General features: G+C 37.5%; 1 protein-coding gene across 1 annotated transcript in view; it reads left to right on the top strand.

The window, feature by feature from the left end:
• Positions 1–10,804, top strand: part of LOC104490471 (ELKS/Rab6-interacting/CAST family member 1-like) — a gene marked incomplete at its 3' end in the record, with an annotated part of 21,036 nt that overhangs the window by 6,854 nt on the left and 3,378 nt on the right. Inside the window, exon 4 of the mRNA XM_010132758.1 lies at positions 462–602. Coding sequence (XP_010131060.1) covers positions 462–602 — 141 coding nt within the window. The remainder of the gene's footprint in view (positions 1–461; positions 603–10,804) is intronic.

Below are 10,804 nucleotides of genomic sequence, written 5' to 3'. Positions count from 1 at the left end.
AGCAGGAAGAAGCCAACACAGAAATGGTTCAGAAAACAAGAAGTTGAGATGTCTTTTGGAGATAGGTAGCATGAACCAATTTCACCCCATAGCAACTGTATGCAGAAAAGCTGTGAATGCTCTCAGTTTTAGATATAGTGGCCAAATCTGCTAACCACATAGGATTTTTAAATATTACTTTATTTAAAACAAATTTTTCTTAAACATGGTTGTCACTGAAGCACTAGTTCCAGTTTACAGAATCTTCCAGCTTTAAAAAATATTTTAAAATTAATTTAGACTAGGTTTTATTTTGGTCCTGAAAACCTAAATTAAAGCTGTCTTAAGTCAGTGATGTAAACATCTGACAAAATACGGTGTTCTAAATTGGAGCCTGAACATAGTATGAAGGGATAGGAAGAAATTAGCTGTTACACATACAGAGCATTTTCTTGATAGTTATTTTACATCTTTTATTTTAGTCATCCTTACTGGATCTGAAGGAACATGCTTCATCCTTAGCGTCATCAGGACTGAAGAAAGATTCAAGACTCAAGACACTGGAAATTGCATTGGAACAGAAAAAGGAAGAATGTTTAAAGATGGAAACTCAGTTGAAGAAGGTAATCACGCTTCTTATTTATGTATGTGGTGTGTTACACAAGTTGACCATGCCTACGCAAAAAACTTCAGGTCTTAAGTTTAAATTCTGTGAATTGCTTTTCAGCAAGAACTGTGAAGTTGTGTCCATCCAAACCACATTACACGCTAAGTCCATAAGAAGTAACTTTGAGACACTGCTGCTTATTTTGAACTTCATTTACAAGCAGTCACAGTTAACATTTTCAACAGGTACTAGGAGTCAGAGACTTAGTTTGCTTCAGTACAGCTGAAAAAGTAACTGCTAATTTCACATACCGGTCATCAATGTCTTTAGGTGTTAATGTGATACATTCAGAGGCACAAATTCGTATTGCAAGTCTTCTTTATTTTAGCTGTGAGTAGCATAAATACTGCAGTGGGTAGAGGAACATTGATTTGATTTTAACTTTTTATTCAGATTATGAAGAAGCACAAAACACAGTAACCGCAAGAGTGGTAACAATTCTATTTATAAAAGACAAAAGGAAACATGGTGTTTTAAAACAAATTCAAGTCTCAGATTGTGGAGTTCTAGCTGTTTCTTTAAATCTACTCAGGAAAAGAGGGAGTGCCTGTGCTGTAGTTTGGAACTCTGTCCTGGTTCCTCAAATTAATGTGAGATCAAATTTTGAGTTCATCAGTTAAGACATGTTTAGTATTTCTGTTGTGTGGGTGCAAGGTGGGTATCAGTGCACCTGAGAACTCTGTGTGAGTGAAGCTCCATATACACATGTCTAGACCCATGTTTGCCCTTCTTTTTAATTCTATTACTCAAAATAAATAGTTCTGTTAGTATCAACAAAGCACAAGAGGAAGAAAACATATTTGTGCGTATTTAATTGCCCTCACAGGCCGTTTTTGGTGTACCATACATTGGGTAAGTATTTCAGGAGTTCTGAAAGACCCTTGAATTTGAATTCTCTGTCGTGAATATGTACTGACTCTTAGTCAGTACGATACTAGTAATGAGTGGAGGAATATATTGTAGCTAAGATTTGCCAGAGATTGTTATAGCAATTGGATGGTAGCTTGCAGGTAGACATCTGCAGCAGAGAACATTCTTGCAGTTACTTTAAGGGAAAAAATGTAAAATACTAACTGGGTGTTAAGGGTCGAGGGACCGAGGTAACAACTCCTCGAATTCCTTAACGATCCCCTTTGTCTCGCTAGAGACAGAAGGGGTTTAAGGGTGAAAAAAAGAAAATTCACACCCTGGTCTGCGTCCAGGAAACTGAAACGAATTTTTAGTGAACAATAAATCCACACAACTATACACTGCTATACACACATATGCACAAACCGAGAAAGGGAGAACAAACGAAGAAGAGAGGACTTAGATAACGACAGTTCTTAGCAGTCCTGTTCAAGGTCAGTGCTCCTGGCAGACACCCAGCAGCGAGGCAGGAGTGAAGACTCTGCAGCTGCGTTCAGGCAGAGAAAGCAGAATCCTCCTCGCGGCAAGACCGGGGGGGAGAAACCCCGCGCGGCAAGGGAAAAAAAACTGCAGGGAAAAAAACCCCTCCCTGTACAGAACAGCCGGGAGTCCGGTTATTTCACCCGATTCCAGACGAGACTCAGGGCAGGAACAGTTCACAGTCCGTACTCCTCAGGTCCTCTGGGGGTGCAGGCCCTCAGCTCTCGGGCCTAGCCGGGCCTGCTCGGGCCGGCAGAGCCGCAGGAGGGCTCCCTGCGTAACGCCGCCCGGAGCCCAAGAGAGCGACACTCCCCCGGCCTGCTGCTTTTAAAGGCTCCCGACGTAACGTTACGTTCACCTGACCCCCTTAACCAATTGAATGCGGAATTATTGTACTAAGTGGAATAATTCTATTTGTCCATTTCCCAGAACAAGGCAGTTTGAGCTCAAACCAGGACACTGGGAAAGCACATAGCAATTAGTTAGGTTATGAAAAACCAGGTGCAGAAATTCAGTTAATTAGGGGATGTGTCTGTATATTCAGCATTCATGAATGTAGTGCTTTTCCCTGCTCCCCCCGAGATCACTTTCTGCACTCTAAGCAGTGAGTATATCAGTAGTGTGGGTGGTTGTGGAGGTTCACCAAAACCTGCTGGAGCACTGCTTGCTAAAGGGTGAACATGCACTTCATCCACACTGCGATGACAGCTCTTTGTCGTTATTTCTTTAGGCCTACCTCTGCCCACTCCAGTTTAGAGAGGCTTGTGCTTTTTAAGTGGTATCTAGGAACAAACATAAGGAAACTGAGCCAGTTCATAAGACCATGAATTTATATAGTCTGATCTGTTCTTTTTTCAGGAAGTAAGAGGGTGAATTATTCTCCTGTGATCCTTTACCTGAGGGTTAAAATCGGGAAATAGCTCAAATATAAAGAGAACGATTAATTGTACAGGACAGCTATCAGACAAGTAACTTTATTCTCAGTTTGTTTCTTAGAAAAATAAATAGTATAAATTCACTGTTTTGTAAACACAAATGGATTCATGTCTTCTGATCCGAAGAAGCTACCTAGATCATTCAGTCAGGTTGGTTTCTGTTCTATAAGCAAAGAAAATCGATAGCCTGCCATTCATTACCTACGTGCAGTATAAAGCCCTTCCATAATACTCTGGATATCTGCTCCTCTGCCTCAGGCATTGTTGCTTACTAGGGCATTTGGACAATTGTTTCCTGTGCAGAGACCCTAAAGTGCTTCTCTCAAATCCTACTCAGACAAAATCATCGATGCCTTGTTCCTTTATTAAATGCTGTGTCGTGTTGCGTTTTTCTTATACAAGAGAAAATTAAAATTCAGTGGAACCAGTTTTTTCAGTGATCAGAAGTCAGTCCACAATGGCTTTTTATAACGGAATCAGAGTTCTAGGACCCAGGAATGCTTTCATGTGATGAACGGTGCATTCACTTTCCTCAAGCTGTACGAAAGTGCCCGCTTCTACCACTGAGCCTCCTTGCTTTGTAGAACCAAGCCACAGTTTCTCTTACTTACTCAAGAAAATATAGTTAGCAGTTACTTGAATATGTTTTATACTCACAAGCAAGTTTAGATATTTAATAACCTTTTTTCCATCTTTTTTAATTTGCTGATGGTTTTTTGTCACAGGTAAAAAAATGTATTTTTCAAAGGCTTTTCTCTCTTCAGTTACGTTACAGATATTTATTCAGGTGGTTTGACATCTTCAAGGTTTCTTGTCATCCTTGAAACAATTATGATAAATAATCCAGCTCAAGTTTAAGCTTCTAAAAACTCAGTTTTACACATCTGCACTGTTAACTATTACAAATAACTGTCACAATTAACCTTAAAACTAATGGCTGCATGAGAGCATTCAGTTTAAGACTGAATTAGAGGTTTATTATGTTGGCTTTTATTAGATTATCTTAGTGCTCTTTTGCAAAAGACACATGCAGGAAAGACTCTCCTGTAGCTTTTAACAGCAAATGCCAAAAAGGTTTTTCTTTTAGGTAGTTTCCCTTACGTTTTGAATGGAGTTGTTTTTTAACATCAGTCTCGATTCCCTTGCCTCTTATTTCCACTGACAGTTTGAGTACTTTCATTTAAATCTATTAGCCTTAGAAGTTAAGAGGCTGACAGCATAGACTGAATTGGACTACTGTTAAGTTATTAGATAAAAAAGATTCAGGCAGTCCTTGGAAAAAAATCTTGCTAATCTCTAAACAGTGAGCCTTTGAGAAATCATGAACAGTGCAAGCTTCCACTTTTTTTGTAAAAGGTATTTAACTTCACACTAAACTGAAGTATTATTAACCACGTGAAGTGCAGGGGTGCTGAAAAGTTGCCGACATTTTTTTTCTTTGCATGCAAACAGACTCCAGTGTCTGACTTGAGGTATCCACTTCTTGTTGTTACTCTTCCCCTTAATATTAATATTTTCTTTTTATCCCTGTCTTAGTAAATAAAACTGCAGTGGTTTTCATATTTTGGGTTATTGTTTTTTTAATAATGATACTATGGTTAAATCTGTGTGCTTAGTGTTCTAATTATTCTACTGTCATTGCTTCAGTATGCTGCCAGCAGGAGATACTACAGGAGGTTCTGAATGCTGAAAGCAAGCCATAAATACCTGTTGAGTTTACACAACCTGGTGTCCTGCCTTAAATAGTCTCCTTTTTTGCTGAGATGGAATCATTAGAGGGAAGTCACACACGGGTGGCTCTCTCCCTGTTTTCCTGTGAAGTGGATTTGTGCTCTGCTGTTGTTGGTTGGGTTTTTTTTCTAGGAAACTTTTATTTTCAAACTTCTATTGTAATGTAATAGTTTTATCACGAAAATGTTTTTTTCTAGTTGTTTTTCTTCAGGATACTCTTTTCCTAGCTCTTTCTGTCTTTTGTTTCCCAGACAATACGATTCGTTTCATTTTGTTTTTCTAATATGGGAGAGAAAAGACCAACTAATATTAGAATTTTATTCCAGCAAAGATGAGCAAATTTTTGTCTGTCTTGATTTCTAGTGCATAGTTTTTCTCCTTATAGATATTTTCCATATTCGAAAGGGATCTAAGTTAGAGAAAGGAGGGAGTCCAAAACCATCTGTTAACCACCTTCCGCTTGGTACAGTTCTAGGAATTTTTCAGCAGAAAATGTTGGCAGTGATTCCCTGCCAGGGAAATACCTTTATATTCAGTAGGCTTACTCAGAGGATGAGGTTTTTTGTGCTGTGGTGTTCTTCCTTCAAGTCCAGCAGGAGAGCACCTTTCAAAAGACAGGAAAAAATGACTGAATGAAGTGTTGACCCAAATTCTGTGTTTCCCAGGATTTAGCTCAGTTAGTATAATACAGGTTCTGGTGCTTGTTATGTTTATGAACATGGATTTCCTGCCACAACCTAAAATATTACTGGTAATATTGGTAGATAAGATAGAAATACTGAGTTCTGTTCTCAACTGATGATTTGTTTTTTCAAAGAAGGGGCAACAAATCACATATTCAGCATAGCAACCTAGAAAGAAAAAGACTACCAGGGAAATCAGAATGGCTTGTAAATATAAAAGTAAAAACCCGGCAATTGCGTTTAGCATTCACATAGTGTAATTTACTAAATTAGTTTTCTAAACCATTTAGCTGTCCTGTAATTGATATAAGTGAAACACTAGAAATTAAAGTCCTGCTCAGCCTGTAAAACTGTCGCCTGTAAACCTAAGCACAGGACTATGTTAAGTATTTGAGGACTGGACAAATCCGTTAAACTGAGAAATCAAAATCAAGTTGGGCACTTGCATGAGGGTAACTCTCCATGTTTCTCATGTTTCAAAAGCTGGTTAGTAATGCATGCTAAAACCACAAATTAAAATTCTGTTGTCTTAGTAAATTAATGTTGCAGCTATTATTTCAAATTCTTTTCTTGTTGCATCTTTTCTTTTTCTCTCTTACACTGTTTCTATCCCAAATTTTCCCCATCTTTTCCTTTCTTCTTTCTCCCTTTAGCACCCTGAAGTTTCATTGAGTCATCCATCCAAGCCAGTAAGTTCCCTGGCAAACTGAGAGGCTATTGCCAACCCCATTTAATTTTCTGTGTTGCATGTGTATTCACCTGTGCTTTTGTATTTGGGCCAACACAGAATATATTAGTGAATTGCTTTAGTAGTGGGTGTGGATACAAACAAAATGCTATGGTATGACTGACCAGTCATGCTCAAAAAAAGCCTTCTAAGATGCTTTTACTTTTTGGCTGTGTCGGTCTAACTTCATTTTTGTTCAGACAGCTTAATATTGTGCCAGTGTTCTTGTTTCTCTTTGCTGCAGTTGCTTGAAGTGTCCTGTAGTTTTTCTTTCACCTCTGTTGTCTGTGCATTTTCAGAGCAAGATTGTAGAATTTCCATGCAAATCAAGCTTCTCGTGTGAAAGTATTCTGTAACACCATGTACGGCAGCGCATTAGAAATAATAATTAATTTACAGCAAGTAAAAGATTGCTTAAAAACTTGTTTAGCCATTCAGCTCACTGGTACTATGTCAGTTTTAATTTTAGATCCTATTACCACCCTTCTGTTTGATGTCAAAGAGCACTCCTTTCAAGGAGCGTTTGTATAATTATATCTTGACACCGTAAATTAAGTAATCCAAGGTGGTTTTCATCAGAGATTTCTTATGTGACTGTGTGCATAAAAAAATCATGTTACAGAACTTTCAGGAGGCTGATATCTGTGTTACTCTTGACAATGTTCAGGGTAAATGTAGCTGTCTATCCTGACAATCATTGTCTGATGGTCATAGAATTGTTGGTGCTTTTAATAGTTCTGTTTTTGTGACATCCTGTGTTAGAGATTATTTTAGTAGCGCAGATAATACAATGCATTTATGGGACTAGATTTGGGAAAAGAATTGTGGTGTGCAGTAGGGAAAAGTATTTTGTTAGGACTAGGCATAAATTAGGGCGTAAAACCTCCTACACTGCATTTCGAGTTATTCGTTATATGTAAAACAATCATTAATAAATATTCTAAAGTATTTGGTGCACATAGAATAGGAAAAAATATTTTCTTAAAGGATATAAGATTAGTAGATATTGCATTGGAAGTATTTCATTATTTAGTATTTCACAACAGAGAATATTTTTTCCCCAAAGGTTTTGTGTGTTCAGGTATGAAAAGCACACTCATGACTTTTGTGGTAAATTGATACATTCCTCCACTTTAAAATAATTTGCCAGCCTCCTAACCTGTAGATTACAGTCCCTTACTAAACTTGTTTAATGCATCCTATTAAATAGATTCTTTTATCAATTGTCTATGGTTTTGCAAAATCTTTTAAATCTTTCAGCTGAAATTTCTTATATTGTTTGGCTCAGTCTGAGATTTTGTTTGGTTTTGTGTCTTTTTGAAAAAAAATCTGAGCCATAACAGCTCACTTTTCAGAAAGAAAATATAGAAATATGTTGCTTTTAGTCTTTTTTTAGCACTAATAATTTTTTACTAAAGGACTTGTTCCTTGTACCCGATATTTTTGATGCCCCTGTTTATAATCTATCTAAATGGATTAAAGGTTAAATTCATTGTCTATTTGTATGTGCTTGGGAGAGAGATTGATCAGTGAAACTTCTCCAAGATTCTGCCTGCACTGGTTATACCGCATCCTGAAGAGGGAGGAATACCTTCCCATCGACTCTCTCCGTTGTTACAGCCTCTGGTCTGTCTGGTCTGGTCATTTGAGCAGGCAGCAGCAATGCTATGTAGATGCTTCTACTCAGTATTCTCTTCTGCTTTGGACTCTTCACAAAATACCGTTCTGGTTCAAAGCAGCTGTTTGATACAAATACAGCAAGAAGGAAGAATCAACATCCTAGTGTGCAGAACAGATCAGGACAAATAGTCTGTTAGGATTGGAAGCCGGTACTGAAAGTTAGCCATTGGGAGGAGAAAAACAGAATGGATTTTGCTGGGTTAATGATTAGTAAGGATTACCAGGAAAATTATACTGAACCTGGGACTCAGAGGAGGACATAGTATGAGAAGGGGGAGGCATATGAGTGGAAGACATGGGACTGTGGGATAGAACTAACTGTGCAAAAGTTGCCCAAACCTGAAAAAAGTGATAGGAGAAGGATGAGGAGAACTGGTAGATTAGTGGAATCTGCCTAGATAAGAGGAGTGGAATTTGAAACCGGTTAAATAATGTTGATAAAAGGCTGGGGAGGTGAGATATAGTACAAAAGCATTGTACTTTGTGCAAATAGGCAGGAGACCTTGTGCCCAGGAGAGCATGTTCTCTATGAAATTTTTAAGAACATGCATAGTTTATTCCCCAGTACGAGATGGCCAGCATACAGGGCAAGGTACAAGAGACTCTCTGGTGGCTTTTACCATTGATGGTTCGTGACAATGTCAGCATCATCTCATTCAGTGGGAAGTTGGAGAGTTTTTCTCCCTGACTTTCTTACACCTAACAACTGAAACTCACCTACTCTACCCCTCCCAGAGACCTTGTTAAGATAACATTCATTTTGAAAAATTAAATATCCAAAAGCTAGGAAATGGCCAGTGCAATAGTGTGTGCCCTTTCTCATTTTTCATTGTGAGGTAGTTGTTACAACATTTTAAACTATATTATTGTCTGCCAGATTCATTCAGTCTTTAATATTGCATGACAAATGCTCCAGGAATCAGTCAGAGATGTATAAGAAGATGATAATCATCTAGAGAATTTTTTTTTTTAATAGTAGGTTCAGAGGAGGGATGGGTAAGGGGGTTGATGTACGCTCGCAAAGACAGTCATCTCCTGGGCATTTCCCTCTGTCTTTGTACACTTTTTGTGTTGGTGTACATTCCAAAGAGAGCAAATTGTTAATGTTTAATAACGACTATGGGAACGCATATCTTTTTAAAGAGGTCACTTTTTTTCAGTAATGCATTTGCTCAAGGCATCTTCCTCTTATTTAGACTTTCGGCCTTCTTTATGAAATTATTCCAACCAAATACTTGCTTATTCAGTGTCAAAAATTTACAGTCACATTAACAGAGACTAACCATTTAAAAGATCTTGTCAATAATAAGATAATAAGCAACTTTTTGTGACAGACTTAAGTGTTCTGGTAGATATTAGAGAATTCACTGAGCCTTTTACTTCACATAGAGCCTTTTTGAAAAGCTGTGTTATAGTACATGGTGTTCGGAGCACTGGAACTAAAGGAGGAACAAATCTGGTTGTTTTTTAGATTCATAATTTTGTTGAAAGTAATAAAGGCACGATAGAAGGCAACACACATTTTATAATTTGAATTGCTGCCTTTGTGATAGGATAAACAAAGAAAATGGTTATATGTGTTTGTCTTTTGCAGTAAAGACTGATAGTATATTTTTGTATTTTTGTGTGCATTTACTGTTTTTAGGCGATATGAGACACACTTGGAGGTAGGAGGGTGGATTAAAATGGGATTTCAGATTCTTCGGAACTTGTACTTTGTGGCCAAAAGTTCTTGGCAACATTTGTACATGAAATGTTAAGCTGAGTTTACTCTCTCAATTCGTAGGTAAAAGTAGAAAGTGTTTGCTGTGTATTATTTGCTATTAGATTTAGTTAATCTTTTAAGAATATTGATTTAGAATCTTACTCATAATGTTCAGAATTTTTATTTACAGTTTAGAACTTTTGAATTAGAGCTGTGCTATTGTTTTCTTCCCTGCCTCTGGCACACTTTAAGCTGTGAAAGATTATCTTTCGTCTCAGTAAAGACTTTTTTGGCAGAAGAAATGTCAACTTAGAAAATTCTTTGTAAGGTGTTTTGTCTCCTCTCCATCTGTAAATAGAGGTTATTTCTGAGAAACATTGGTAATCTTTATTTAGTTGTAGAAGTTGGCTTTGTCAGCTGATTTTCTGTGGAAGCAATAGAAGTTATAGTACATTTATTTGAGGAACAATCACTCTTTCTTTTATTCTTTAGGTACCTGAAGCAGTCACCCCATCACTTATCACTTTCCAGATGGGAAATGATGGCTAAGAGCAGAAAAGCAGAAAGCTGTTAAACCACCTCTTAGTTTATAGTCCCTCTTAAGGACTTTAAGAGCATATCCAGAATAGTAAACTCAAACTGAGTAGTAAGCTTAAACTATTCTTGGTTCTGAACCACTTAGAATTTGAAATTAAATTCACACTGGCAAAAATTAATAGTGACCAGAGCAGCTTTGCTAATAAAAATATAGCTTGAGAAGGTGCTGCTCTCTAGCTAAAATGTGACTGTGGTTCTTATGCAGATCAATGCAGAATCAAACATGAAAGTTTGATTTTCCTCTTAAAAGCAGTTTAAATTCACCTGTTTGACTCCACACTGGAACAGGCGTGGAGGGCCAATGGCAGGGTCAGTTCTAACAGTTCAGAGGTTTAAAATAGCCTCTAATCAGGTAAACTCAGTGGCCTGTGTAGACATACCTTTTCTTGTTTCTCATTTCTCAGAGGAGAAAGTGCAATGTTTCCTCCATCCTAAGCAAGCTGCTTTTTCATTTTCTTTATTTTTATCATACTTTTATATATTTTAGGTATTTTCACATTTGTTTCTGAACTGTATAAAGAGATTACAGATTTAGAAATACTGTCTTGGACTAAGCGAAAAGCTGAACCTACCAAAATGCACTTCTTACAGTCTCTTAATACAGCAGAAACTGCCTAAGTGCATTTGTCACTTTATAGGTCCTTTCTGTTTCGAAAATGAAATTCCTGCCTTATTTTGGAATTTTTGTACACCTTTGGTGGGTAGGGAGAG

The sequence above is a fragment of the Buceros rhinoceros genome, unplaced genomic scaffold, assembly GCF_000710305.1.
Source record: "Buceros rhinoceros silvestris isolate BGI_N320 unplaced genomic scaffold, ASM71030v1 scaffold3263, whole genome shotgun sequence".
NCBI lineage: Eukaryota > Metazoa > Chordata > Aves > Bucerotiformes > Bucerotidae > Buceros > Buceros rhinoceros.
The sequence above is the reverse complement of the archived record's forward strand: the minus strand, read 5'-3'. Positions and strand labels throughout refer to the sequence as shown.